General features: G+C 42.9%; 1 protein-coding gene across 2 annotated transcripts in view; it reads left to right on the forward strand.

The window, feature by feature from the left end:
• The first annotated feature begins 222 nt into the window (after positions 1-222).
• LOC123492149 (14-3-3 protein epsilon) overlaps positions 223-13,569 on the forward strand; it is a 50,742-nt gene continuing 37,395 nt past the window's right edge. The window contains exon 1 of one of the 2 annotated variants that reach the window (XM_045224157.1): positions 223-438. In XM_045224157.1, coding sequence (XP_045080092.1) covers positions 375-438 — 64 coding nt within the window. In that variant the 5' untranslated portion in view covers positions 223-374. The remainder of the gene's footprint in view (positions 439-13,569) is intronic. The other variant, XM_045224156.1, reaches the window with a different exon arrangement.

Raw genomic sequence — 13,569 nt, forward strand, 5'->3', positions numbered from 1 at the left:
GAGCCAAATACAAAATTGTGAATGACTGGTGTGTGAACTATGCACACTACTGTCATGCTGAATGGATTATATTATAACAAAATCTTTTTAATAGCAGTCTGTGTTTGCCATTATCTTTCAATAGATTTCTGGATTACACAGACATCATAAAGATATGTAAATTGAGGCAAAAAAGGTGGGGAGGGGTGGCGTCATGGATTGCATTGGTTTCCCGGATGGAGTTACGACGCCATCTTTACACCAGTGCTGCTGCCACCGGTAGCTAGAGAGTGGGAACGCTGCCGTTGCTCCTCTAGGAACCGCCGACTAAGACAGACACCCACGTTCGAGCCTCTCTCCCTCGGCACATCATCGACAGCCCGACCCCGAACACCATGGCAGATCGAGAGCATTTAGTATACCAGGCCAAACTCGCCGAACAAGCCGAGAGATATGATGGTAAGGGCTGAGATATACCGTCAATGCGGAGTATGCCTCAGTCTCATTCGCTTGTCCCCTCTTCCCCCCACCCTCCCTCTAGCGGGGGACTTCGAGGAGGGTGAGGTGGTTTGAAGATGGTTAGTGAGAGATCGTAGTAGAGACAAAATGGCGGAGAAGAGTGTTTCCCAATTAGTCATTTAACGTTTAGAGAAGTGGTTTGACTGAATAATGTTAGATAGCAATAACGTTGAACATGTGTATGACTGGGTTTTAGGGAATTCATCGTTAGCATGTGTGATTCAGTATATGCTATAGTTAGTTACTTTCTTGAAATCCGTTGGTTATTTCTGCTGGTAGTGCCGAAGCCGTTGTTGTTGGTCCTCAATGGATATACAACTAGCTAACTAGTTAGCTAACGTTGACTAACTATTCGAGGTATATAATATTGCTAACTAGTAAGCTATAGCCTGCCAGCTAACGTTAGCTGAAAGCTGTGGTACAATGGCGGCTAGTCTGTTTTATAAATTGCAATAAAGGTAACGTTAGCTAACTATAACTTTAGCTACCATCGTGATGAGTTACCGCGAGTTAATCGTTTGTTCACTAGCTAACTAAAATAATTGGCTTATTTATGATTAAATAGTTATTTTGACAGTATACTAGAAATATAAATAACTACTGCTTAGTAATCTAGCTAGTTAGCTGGTCTGGACGCTAGCTAACTTTCTAGCAAGTGTGTGTACACCCATTTGCGACGACAGAGCTTTGTGGGTTGGGTTTCGGGTTTTCTGCAACACATGTAGTTAGCTTGTACTGCAAATTGGGTAACTATTTGCTATTCGTTTTCTATTATAGACGCCAGTTAGCTAACTGTTGCCTTGACTAATATTAGTTACCTACCAGAGCCGTTTCGTTATTTAGATAGCTAACGTCAGAGCTATTTTGGCTAGCAAGCGAACATTACAAACGCAACAAGCTAACAGTTTTGTATAATGTTTTATCTAGCTAGATAGCGAGAGCTATCTTAATAGCTTAACCGTGGAAAGAACGCAGTCCCTGGCTAACCTAGTGGGTGTGGTTGGTAATGTTAGCGCATTAATACTAGCGCATTACATTATCCCAAGTCAGGCAGTGCAACATGTTTCAGCTAGCCAGTCAGTACCTTCGCTAACGAGCTGTTATGTCTCATTGTCGTTTATTTTTAATTTTTATAAGTAGTGGAAGTTGGATAACACGTACTAACTAGCTAACATAGACAAAGATGGTTACAATGTTACAGGTTTTGACATGGCACGCTTGGGTTAGTTACTTGGCTCCTGGCTTACAATGGTGTCCCAATCAATGAACTGTTGTACTAATCATTCATTATACTTTAGTGGGGTTTAAATGCTTCTACAATAGAGGAACACTGTTGTAATGCTATAGTCAAATATAGGTGTAGCTATAGTTAAGATTGCTGTAATATGGATCTCTTCCATGCAGGGGCTCCCAACCTTTGTTCCGCAGGGCACGTTTTTCACATTTGAAAAATGTCACGCCCACGCCGCCCCCTTTATTATTGTTTTTTAGAGTTCCTCTATATTAGGAACATTGTTGTTTTGAAGCGCATTTCCTGCAATTCTATATAGTTTAAAAATACTCATGACACCTTTTAGGTAGGCTATATAATAATAATAATGGATAAGGACAATAAAGTCTAGACCCAATTTCCCCAAATGTTATTCTGCTACCAAATGTTTTATGATAATTTATATGAACCCTCAATTTAATTAAACATTGTATTTTACAGAAAGTGATTAGATCAATTGATAGCGACAGTCACACAACAAGTCTAATTTCTTTGACTCCTCGACTTTAGAAGGTCGTAGCTCAGCTTCTGAATGTCGGAGATAAACCAAAGATATTCCCATGTGCATCAGTCACGTTTTTCTCTGGCATTTTACTGCTTGTTTCTCGCCTAAAGCATTGCAGATTTGTGTCGTTTTAGATCGGTATAAACAGTCAAGGTCCCGCACCCTATAAAGATACTCAGAAAGCTGAATTCTTAATTTTGAGGAAAAAACATGAATGTAAGCACCACATAAAATGTAGGAGCACCATAAAGACAATATTTTTTAATTGGAAAAACTGTTACTGTAGGGAAAGGAGGACAAACTGCACTGATTCCAACAACAAAATTCCCTAGGCTCAGAAGACTGAGCTGCCTCATGCTAGCCAGCTGGAAAACAACATAGGACACATTTTCAAGGTATTGGCAAAGACAGTACAGTATGAAGATAGGCTAAAACTGCTTCTCCAATAGAAATCCCCGATCACACTTGTTGGCGATATCATGGCGACGTTGGCTAGCTAAGCTCAAGCGTAGAAACACGTCATCGGGTCTAACGGTCGTCTCGCACCGAACTGCGCATGTGCAGGCCCTCAAATCAGGCACTCCGTCAATATACATTTGTTGTTGCCGAAAATGGGAACATGGCAGTTTGTCACTTTCATGAGATTGGAGTAATAAAGTGTTCAACTACTTTATACATTGGCTCAAAACTAGGTTGTTGCTTTAGACTTTGTGAAAATGAAGAACTAAGGAAGAATTTGAACTTCTCTCATTGACTTCTACAACCCCGGCCTGGTCTGTTTCACAAGCGTTCCCGGAAGTCTTGCGATGTTGTACCTCTGGGTTTGGTAACTCTGTGGTATTGGTATTTAGCTATGTTTTCATTGATTGTAGGGCTGTAGCCACTGAATTCTGGTAGTTGTCACTTGAAAGGAAAAACATCAATCACAAAATCAGTCAAGTGAAATAAATTCATTAGGCCCTAATCTATGGATTTCACATGACTGGGAATACAGATATGCATCTGTTGATCACAGATACCGTAAATAAAAAAGGTGGGGGCGTTGATCAGAAAAACAGTATCTGCTGTGACCACCATTTGCCTCATGCAGCGCGACGCATCTCCTTCGCATAGAGTTGATCAGGCTGTTGATTGTGAAATGTTGTCCCACTCCTCTTCAATGGCTATGCGAAGTTGCTGGATATTGGTGGGAACTGGAACACACTGTCGTGCATGTCGATCCAGAGCAGTCTGGTGACTGTGCAGGCCATGGATGAACTGGGACATTTTCAGCTTCCAGGAATTGTATACAAATCCTTGCGACATGGGGCCGTACATTCTCATGCTGAAACATGAGGTGATGGCTGCAGATGATTAGCACGACAGTGGGCCTCAGGATCTCACCACGGTATCTGCAAAATGCAATTGTGTTCGTTGTCCATAGCTTATGCCTGCCCATACCATAACCCCATCGCCACCATGGGGCACTCTGTTCACAACGTTGACATCCGCAAAGACAAGTCTTTATAAAATAATTGCCTCCACGTTTCTATGAATAGATTTTCGCAAGGCTACTTTGAAGCAAGGTAAGACATGCCTCATTATTTGAAGTAAAGTAAAAGGTTCAGCTTTCAGACAATTACTGCCTCAAGCTCACATTGCAAAGTGGTGGGTGACGCGCTAATAGCCTGCCTACAGTATAGCCTTCCAGTTGAGAAATTAAAATGGCTCCTTTTAATCGTGGTTAGGGTTTAGCGTAGGGATGTCCCAAGGATCCCGGATAGCACTAACCCTCAGTGATCGGCGTCAGGTACTCTCACACAGCCTGTTAGCTGGCTAGATGGGGGTGGAAAAACTTGAATTTGGACCACTGATGTTTAATAAGAACGTGACTGCCTCAAATATGGCCAACCTTTGTTTTCAACGTAATCTACTCACGTTCGCATACGCTGTTCCATGGTTGCTGCCATCTTTCTTACTGGGATTGCTCCGCCTGCGCACTAGCACTCAGTGCGCACTGGAAAGACAGCAGTATGTCGCAAACATGCTCCGGGAACTGTCAGAGCATGTGGAGAGCTAAACAAGCCAATCTGTACTTCCCTTGGCTAGCTTGGGTCATGACCTCAGAGCATGAATATAACATTTTAATATCTTCGGCGGTGAGTGGCCTGGGCGACAATACTTTGAATAATGCAATGGATGTTTTGTTCACAAAGGTGATGACTAGTGTCTTATTAGGATTTTTCTAAATTCACTTCTCTGTTGGGCCGTCAATGGGAATTACCTTTCTCGGCCATGATGCAGTTCAACTGCAGTACCGAAGCAATACTGTAGATGCAGTCAAGAGTGCTTCCAGACCGGAACCCTGGCCCCTTAATTTGGACCAGTCCCTGACAGGTGACAACCCTTACATCAAAATGTAGCTTTATTGCACAGCTTCTGTCATTGTCCACTTTATTTAGCTGGAAAGCTTCTATCTACTCGGCGTTCACCGTAGAAGCAGTAACAGTTAGTTCATAGTAGTTCTCTGCTCTCTGACTGGTGTAGTTGCATTGGGTTATACAGTGCATTCAGAAAGTATTCAGACACTTTGAATTTTTCCACATTTTGTTACGTTACAGCCTTATTCTAAAATTGATTATATAGTTTTTTCCCCTTTTCAATCTACACACAATACCCCATAATGACGAAGCAAAAACTGGTTTTTTGAAATGCTATCAAAAGTTTATAATTTTTTTTATACAATCACATTTACATAAGTATTCAGACCCTTTACTCGGTACTCAGCATCGAGTCTTCCTGGGTATGACGCTACAAGCTTGGCACACCTGTATTTGGGAGGTCTCCCATTCTTCTCTGCAGATCCTCTTAAGCTCTGTCAAGTTGGATGGGAGCGTCGCTGCACAGCTATTTTCAGGTCTCTCCAGGGAAGTTCGATTGGGTTCAAGTCCGAGTCTGGCTGGACCACTCAAGGACATTCAGAGACTTGTCCCGAAGCCATCTTCCTGCGTTGACTTGGCTGTGTGCTTAGGGTTGTTGTCCTGTTGGAAGGTGAACCTTCACCCCAGTCTGAGGTCCTGAGCAGGTTTTCATCAAGGATCTCTCTTTACTTTGCTCCGTTCATCTTTCCCTCAATCCTGACTAGTTTCTCAGTCCCTGCCGCTGAAAAACATCCCCACAGCATGGTGCTTCCACCACCATGCTTCACCGTAGGGGTGGTATTGGCCAAGTGATGAGCGGTGCCTGGTTTCCTCCAGACGTGACGCTTGGCATTCAGGCCAAAGAGTTCAATCTTGGTTTCATCAGACCAGAAAATCTTGTTTCTCATGGTCGGGAGTCCTTTAGGTGGCTTTTGGCAAACTCCAAGCGGGCTGTCTTGTGCCTTTTACTGAGGAGTGGCTTCTGCCTGGCCACTCTACCATAAAGGCCTGATTGGTGGAGTGCTGCAGAGATGGTTGTCCTTCTGGAAGTTTCTCCCATCTCCACAGAGGAACTCTGGAGCTCTGTCAGAGTGACCATCAGATTCTTGGTCACCTCCCTGACCAAGGCCCTTCTCCCCACAATTGCTCAGTTTGGCCGGGTGGCCAGCTATAGGAAAAGTCTTGGTGGTTCCAAACTTCTTCCATTTAAGAATGATGGAGGCTGCTGTGTTCTTGGGGACCTTCAATGCTGCAGACATTTTTTGGTACCCTTCCCCAGATCTGTGCCTTGACACAATCCTGTCTCGGAGCTCTACGGACAATTCCTTCGACCTCATGGCTTGGTTTTTGCTCTGACATGCAGTCAACTGTGGGACCTTATATAGACAGTTGTGTGCCTTTCCAAATCATGTCCAATCAAGTTGTAGAAACATCTCAAGGATGATCAATGGAAACAGAATGCACCTGAACTCAATTTCGAGTCTCATAGCAAAGGGTCTGAATACTCATGTAAATAAGGTATTTCTGTTTTGTAAAATTTCTAAAACCTGTTTTCACTTTGTCATTATGGGGTATTGTGTGTAGATTGCTGAGAATTTTTTTGGGATCCATTTTAGAATAAGGCTGTAACGTAACAAAATGTGGAAAAATCTAGGGGTCTGAACAGTTTCCGAATGCACTGTATACAAAGGCATACCATTAGTTGCTGTAGTAGTACCTGATTTCAGGTTTTCTAGATTTTGAATATCAAAGATTCAGCAGCGCTACACATGGGCCAGGCAGTCTCTGGTCTCTTTTGCTCTGCTCTGAAACAGGATACTGTTCTCTACCAGCTCTAGCCACTGTTGAGAGAGGAGACACCCCCCCACCCCTCCTGTCGTTAGGCCTCCTGAAAGGGGACAATCCCTTGGAGGGGCTGGGCCACTCAGAGCCAAACTGCCCCCCCCCGCAGGCCATTCCCCCTGTAGCCCCCTTTGGCACAGAGGAATGTGCAAGGCGGATAGTGCAGCAGCTGGGGTCGATCCAGACTATAGAGAGAGGAGGGGGGTTGGAGGAGCTGGTGGTATGTGCCTATGCAGCCCCCCTGACCTAAGGGCCGAGGGGTGGGAGGAGACGAGGCACCAGTGCGCCACTCTCTTACGTAACCCTTCTCTCTCGCCAGCTCAGGCGAGTCATCCAGCCCCAATGTGTGTGCAAATGGATCAGACAGGGGCTGTCTGCTTAGTGGGGATCTTTGCAGAGACTGCTCTCTTACCTTTTCCTCCCTCCCCTCCTTGCTGCCTCCTCTTTGAGGAAGTGCACTTATACACTGCCCCCAGCCACAGCAGGAGGCTGGGTTCAGCGGTCCTGGCCACTCAACAGACCTGAACGAATTCCAATGTGGTGTTGTAATGGTGGTGGTAACCCCCCTGCCCCCAACCCACCTCTGTCATGCGTGTTCTCTTTTTTCCCCAGAGACTGAGTAGTATTAATCTTTCCTTGCTTAATGGGGTTTAGAGGGAACAGTTAACAGAATGTTTTTTTTTTTATAGACACACCAAGTGTTCTTGCGGTGCGCATTTAAAATGTTAATTTGATTATGTCGAGTCGTGATAATCAGGGCTGCAGACTAGCTGAGCACTAATTAGACTTGATGCTTCCACACATGTATGGAAGGCCAGCTGGTGTGAGTCCTGCTCATTCAAACTACCTGAGCACCATGGTCCCCCACATAGACATTACATTTCTACAATCGAGTGCCTTCACAAAGTATTCACACCCCTTGACTTTTCCACATTTTGTTGTGTTACAGCCTGAATTTAAACTGAATTACATTTCGATTTTTTGTCACTGGTACCCCATAATGTAAAAGTGGAATTATGTTTTACAACATTTTTAGCTGAAATGTCTTGTCAAGTATTCAAGCCCTTTCTTATGGCAAGCCTAAAGTTCTGGAGTAAACATTTTCAAAACAAGTCACAAGTTGCATGGACTCACTCTGTTTGCAACAATAGTGTTTAGCATGATTTTGAAATATGACTACCTCATCTCTGTCCCCCCCAAAGTCAGTACTTTGTAGAGCCACCTTTTGCAGCAATTACAGCTGCAAGTCTCTATAAGCTTGGCACATCTAGCCACTGGGATTTTTTCCCATTCTTCAATGCAAAACTGCTCCAGCTCCTTCAAGTTGAATGGGTTCCGCTGGTGTACAGCAATCTTCAAGTCATACCACAGATTCTCAATTGGATTGAGGTCTGGGCTTTGACTAGGCCATTCCAAGACATTTAAATGTTTCCCCTTAAACCACTCAAGTGTTGCTTTAGCAGTATGCTTAGGGTTATTGTCCTGCTGGAAGGTGAAACTCTGTCCCAGTCTCAAATCTCAGGAAGACTGAAACAGGTTTCCCTCAAGAATTTCCCTGTAGACAATTGGCTTCCGGTAGACAAGATGGCGTATTGAATACACAGCGGTAAAAATCACCTCAAGATAAAAACATAATATTCAATATCAGTAAGTTAGACTAAATATTAGCACTTCATATATTCGAGGGTAATAACATTCAATCTGGATAATAACACAAAACTAATTATAAGGCTAGAGAAATGTATCGACAAATATTACAACAACACCCAAACATGACGGAAGATAAACGAGGAGAATCAATCTCCAAGAGAACGCGACTCGTTGACTGATACAGATAATTTATGCTTTTCACCACTGGGACTGGTAAGTGTGAAAAGCGACCTGTTGATAAATGACAAACTGGGCATACTAGAGTTGGTCAGTAATGATGTAAAGGAGTTGAAGGTAAGTCTTGAAATGATTGACGGAAACGCTGCGATAATGGAGAAGGATACAAAAAAACTGAGACGGTCGCTAAGATAGAAACGGACGTTAAGGAACTTAAAAAGGAGAACAACTTTCTGAGAGAAGCCTTACTAGACATGCAAACTAGATCGATGAGAGAAAATGTAGTACTTACGGGTAAAAAGGAAAAAGAGGGAGAGGTAACTGAGACTATTGTGAAGGACTTCTTGCTAACAGTGCTTCAAATCCCACTCGAGGCTGTTGATAAAATCCAACTCGAACGTGTACACCGTTTCGGACAAAGAGGACAGAGATATGAGCGTCCAATCGTTGCCAAATGTGCTTTTTTTTAAGGATAAAGTAATGGTTAAAAGCCTAGGTAAAAGACTTGCTGGCACCAAAATAGGAATGAATGATCAGTTCCCGAGGGAGATTGCAGAACGGTGCAAAGTTCTGTACCCAATCTTCAAGGAAAATAGATTAAAAGGGAAGCGTGTTGCTCTCGTTGTCGATAAACTGTATATTGACAACCAAATGTACCGCGACACAGACTACTCCATGGCTATTCTGAAAGTTCTAATAGAGGAGTCGAATAATGGAGCACCCAATACTAGCCATGGTAGGAATTGTAATAATAAAGAACATTTTAGAGTATGTTTAGTATTTTATAAAAGGATAAAACGGTATTATAAGAAAAAATAACAAGCAAAATAATACATCTTCAAATACAACTAATTAGTACTCAATCAACATAGTGGAGATAAAAACATAGTGAACAGAAGACATAGTGGTCCTCTGTAGCTCAATTGGTAGAGCATGGCGCTTGTAACGCTAGGGTAGTGGGTTCGATCCCCGGGACCACCCATACGTAAAAATTTATGCACACATGGCTGTAAGTCGCTTTGGATAAAAGCGTCTGCTAAATGGCATATTATTATTATAGAAGGCACAGTATGTGGGTATGTGTGGATGGAAGGTGTGGTGTGCGTTTTTGTGTTTGAAGAAGTGTGGCGTTAAGTGAGTGAGAAAGGAAATGGTTGCTTATCCCAGAACCAACGTGTGTCTGTGAGCAGGGGTTGTGAGAGAGAGCTTTCAATTTTGTGCAGATGAGGGATATACATTTTAAAATATAGTATACATCTAATCTATTTTTTTATTGTCCTATCATGATGGAACGATCCCCAACCCTATATCCTAGACACCCACCTGAGTGACCCATACACCAAAGAGAAGTCCCCATCTGTTTTATGGACCTGCTATGAGTTGCCTATATGCAGCCTAAACAGAAAAATAAATGCGGTCAGAGACCTACTTGAGCAGCACCGCCCCCTCAAGATTCTGGGCCTGCCTGGCAGGGTTGGTCCTACAAAGCCAGAGCCCCCTGATGGGAGAGCGTAATATACAAGGAAATTCTCAAAGCTGCTAATGAGAACCTTGACGACCTTGTACCTAGCCGGTGGGGATTCCGGTGGGTTACCCCCACCCAGGTAGTGGCAATACTGGCTGCAGTAACCCATGGGGAGGGGGTCACACTTGGACAATCAGAGAGGGGGAATATTATTGTGGCACAAAATAATCAAAGGTCTGACTGCACGGAGATGCTTGGGAAAAATGGTTACAACGGGGTACCAGAGTGTTTGTGTTTCAGGTGAAGAGGGTGGATCTGATCTCCATCACCTAGGACTTGACATAGATAAAATTGATTAATCAAATCTCACATTGTTGTCCATTTTTGCTCAATCTTGCATGCTTTCTCAAACAGCTGTAACTGTATATGCGTTCGTAAATCAGGTCCTTTCTTGAGTTGGGCTCTGGGATGTAACAACCGTTGGGCATCTGATCTTATGGTTGATTGTGGAGGAAAGGGGTTGAGTGTGTTAGAGTATGTGCGTGTATGTTTATCCCATATCTGTTGCAAGGGGGTAAGGATGTTAGGGAGAATATAGGATGAACCACAATAATTGTTTGCTAAAATAATAATTGCTTGATATATATGAGGTGAGAGCATTGGAAATGCTTTTGGTGGTTGACCTCCTTCTGTTTTGTGGGTGGCACTGTGTGCTGTTTTCGATGGATGGGTCCTGGCCTCCCGGGGGCCTAGGGATTCGGGGGAACGGGGGTGGTATGCTGATCACTGGGATGACGGCCCAACTTGGGATGGGGAGGGGCTTTAGTGGGGGAATTAGTGGAGAACAATTGGAGGGTTACTTAGTAGCAATGCAAATATCATGGTACAGCTACAGTGGGGAGAACAAGTATTTGATACACTGCCGATTTTGCAGGTTTTCCTACTTACAAAGCATGTAGAGGTCTGTCATTTTTATCATAGGTAGTACACTTCAACTGTGAGAGACGGAATCTAAAACAAAAATCCAGAAAATCACATTGTATGATTTTTAAGTAATGCATTTGCATTTTATTGCTCAAAAGGGGTGATGATATTAATTAACAGTAATTTCGATCCAAATGTGCAAATTGTCCAAACAGATACGCAAGGTAGATGGATTATTTTAAATATGTTATTGGACCATAAACAGATATGGCTCATTAACCTTTACGGACCAAATAATGATGATCCACACTTTGACAATATATATACAGTGGGGGAAAAAAGTATTTAGTCAGCCACAAATTGTGCAAGTTATCCGACTTAAAAAGATGAGAGGCCTGTAATGTTCATCATATGTACACGTCAACTATGACAGACAAATTGAGGGAAAAAAATCCAGAAAATCACATTGCAGGATTTTTAATGAATTTATTTGCAAATTATGGTGGAAAATAAGTATTTGGTCACCTAGAAACAAGCAAGATTTCTGGCTCTCACAGACCTGTAACTTCTTCTTTAAGAGGCTCCTCTGTCCTCCACTCGTTACCTGTGTATTAATGGCACCTGTTTGAACTTGTTATCAGTATAAAAGACACCTGTCCACAACCTCAAACAGTCACACTCCAAACTCCACTATGGCCAAGACCAAAGAGCTGTCAAAGGACACCAGAAACAAAATTGTAGACCTGCACCAGGCTGGGAAGACTGAATCTGCAATAGGTAAGCAGCTTGGTTTGAAGAAATCAACTGTGGGAGCAATTATTAGGAAATGGAAGACATACAAGACCACTGATAATCTCCCTCGATCTGGGGCTCCACGCAAGATCTCACCCCGTGGGGTCAAAATGATCACAAGAACGGTGAGCAAAAATCCCAGAACCACACGGAGGGACCTAGTGAATGACCTGCAGAGAGCTGGGACCAAAGTAACAAAGCCTACCATCAGTAACACACTACGCCGCCAGGGACTCAAATTCTGCAGTGCAAGACGTGTCCCCCTGCTTAAGCCAGTACATGTCCAGGCCCGTCTGAAGTTTGCTAGAGTGCATTTTGATGATCCAGAAGAGGATTGGGAGAATGTCATATGGTCAGATGAAACCAAAATATAACTTTTTGGTAAAAACTCAACTCGTCGTGTTTGGAGGACAAAGAATGCTGAGTTTCATCCAAAGAACACCATACCTACTGTGAAGCATGGGGGTGGAAACATCATGCTTTGGGGCTGTTTTTCTGCAAAGGGACCAGGACGACTGATCTGTGTAAAGGAAAGAATGAATGGGGCCATGTATCGTGAGATTTTGAGTGAAAACCTCCTTCCATCAGCAAGGGCATTGAAGATGAAACGTGGCTGGGTCTTTCAGCATGACAATGATCCCAAACACACCGCCCGGGCAACGAAGGAGTGGCTTCGTAAGAAGCATTTCAAGGTCCTGGAGAGGCCTAGCCAGTCTCCAGATCTCAACCCCATAGAAAATCTTTGGAAGGAGTTGAAAGTCCGTGTTGCCCAGCGACAGCCCCAAAACATCACTGCTCTAGAGGAGATCTGCATGGAGGAATGGGCCAAAATACCAGCAACAGTGTGTGTGAACCTTGTGAAGTCTTACAGAAAACGTTTGACCTGTGTCATTGCCAACAAAGGGTATATAACAAAGTATTGAGAAACTTTTGTTATTGACCAAATACTTATTTTCCACCATAATTTACAAATAAATTCATAAAAAAATCCTACAATGTGATTTTCTGGATTTTTCTTTCTTCTCATTTTGTCTGTCATAGTTGACGTGTACCTATGATGAAAATTACAGGCCTCTCTCATCTTTTTAAGTGGGAGAACTTGCACAATTGGTGGCTGACTAAATACTTTTTTCCCCACTGTAATAAATTATCAACTCTGCAAGCATTTCAATAATATTATTATGGTGGGAGATTATAATACCGTTTTAAAGGAAATCACACTACAAACAATCACCCTCATGCTCTTAAGGAAATCGTGAATGTCATGGATACATTAGAAGTAGTAGATACAGTGGGGAAAAAAAGTATTTAGTCAGCCACCAATTGTGCAAGTTCTCCCACTTAAAAAGATGAGAGGCCTGTAATTTTCATCATAGGTACACGTCAACTATGACAGACAAAATGAGAATTTTTTTTCCAGAAAATCACATTGTAGGATTTTTAATGAATTTATTTGCAAATTATGGTGGAAAATAAGTATTTGGTCAATATCAAAAGTTTCTCAATACTTTCTTATATACCCTTTGTTGGCAATGACACAGGTCAAACGTTTTCTGTAAGTCTTCACAAGGTTTTCACACACTGTTGCTGGTATTTTGGCCCATTCCTCCATGCAGATCTCCTCTAGAGCAGTGATGTTTTGGGGCTGTCGCTGAGCAACACGGACTTTCAACTCCCTCCAAAGATTTTCTATGGGGTTGAGATCTGGAGACTCCAGGACCTTGAAATGTTTCTTACGAAGCCACTCCTTCGTTGCCCGGGCGGTGTGTTTTGGATCATTGTCATGCTGAAAGACCCAGCCACGTTTCATCTTCAATGCCCTTGCTGATGGAAGGAGGTTTTCACTCAAAATCTCGCGATACATGGCCCCATTCATTTTTCCTTTACACGGATCAGTCGTCCTGGTCCCTTTGCAGAAAAACAGCCCCAAAGGATGATGTTTTCACTCCCATGCTTCACAGTAGGTATGGTGTTCTTTGGATGCAACTCAGCATCTCTTTGTCCTCCAAACACGACAAGTTGAGTTTTTACCAAAAAGTTCTATTTT

The sequence above is a fragment of the Coregonus clupeaformis genome, chromosome 13 (genome assembly GCF_020615455.1).
Source record: "Coregonus clupeaformis isolate EN_2021a chromosome 13, ASM2061545v1, whole genome shotgun sequence".
Lineage (NCBI taxonomy): Eukaryota > Metazoa > Chordata > Actinopteri > Salmoniformes > Salmonidae > Coregonus > Coregonus clupeaformis.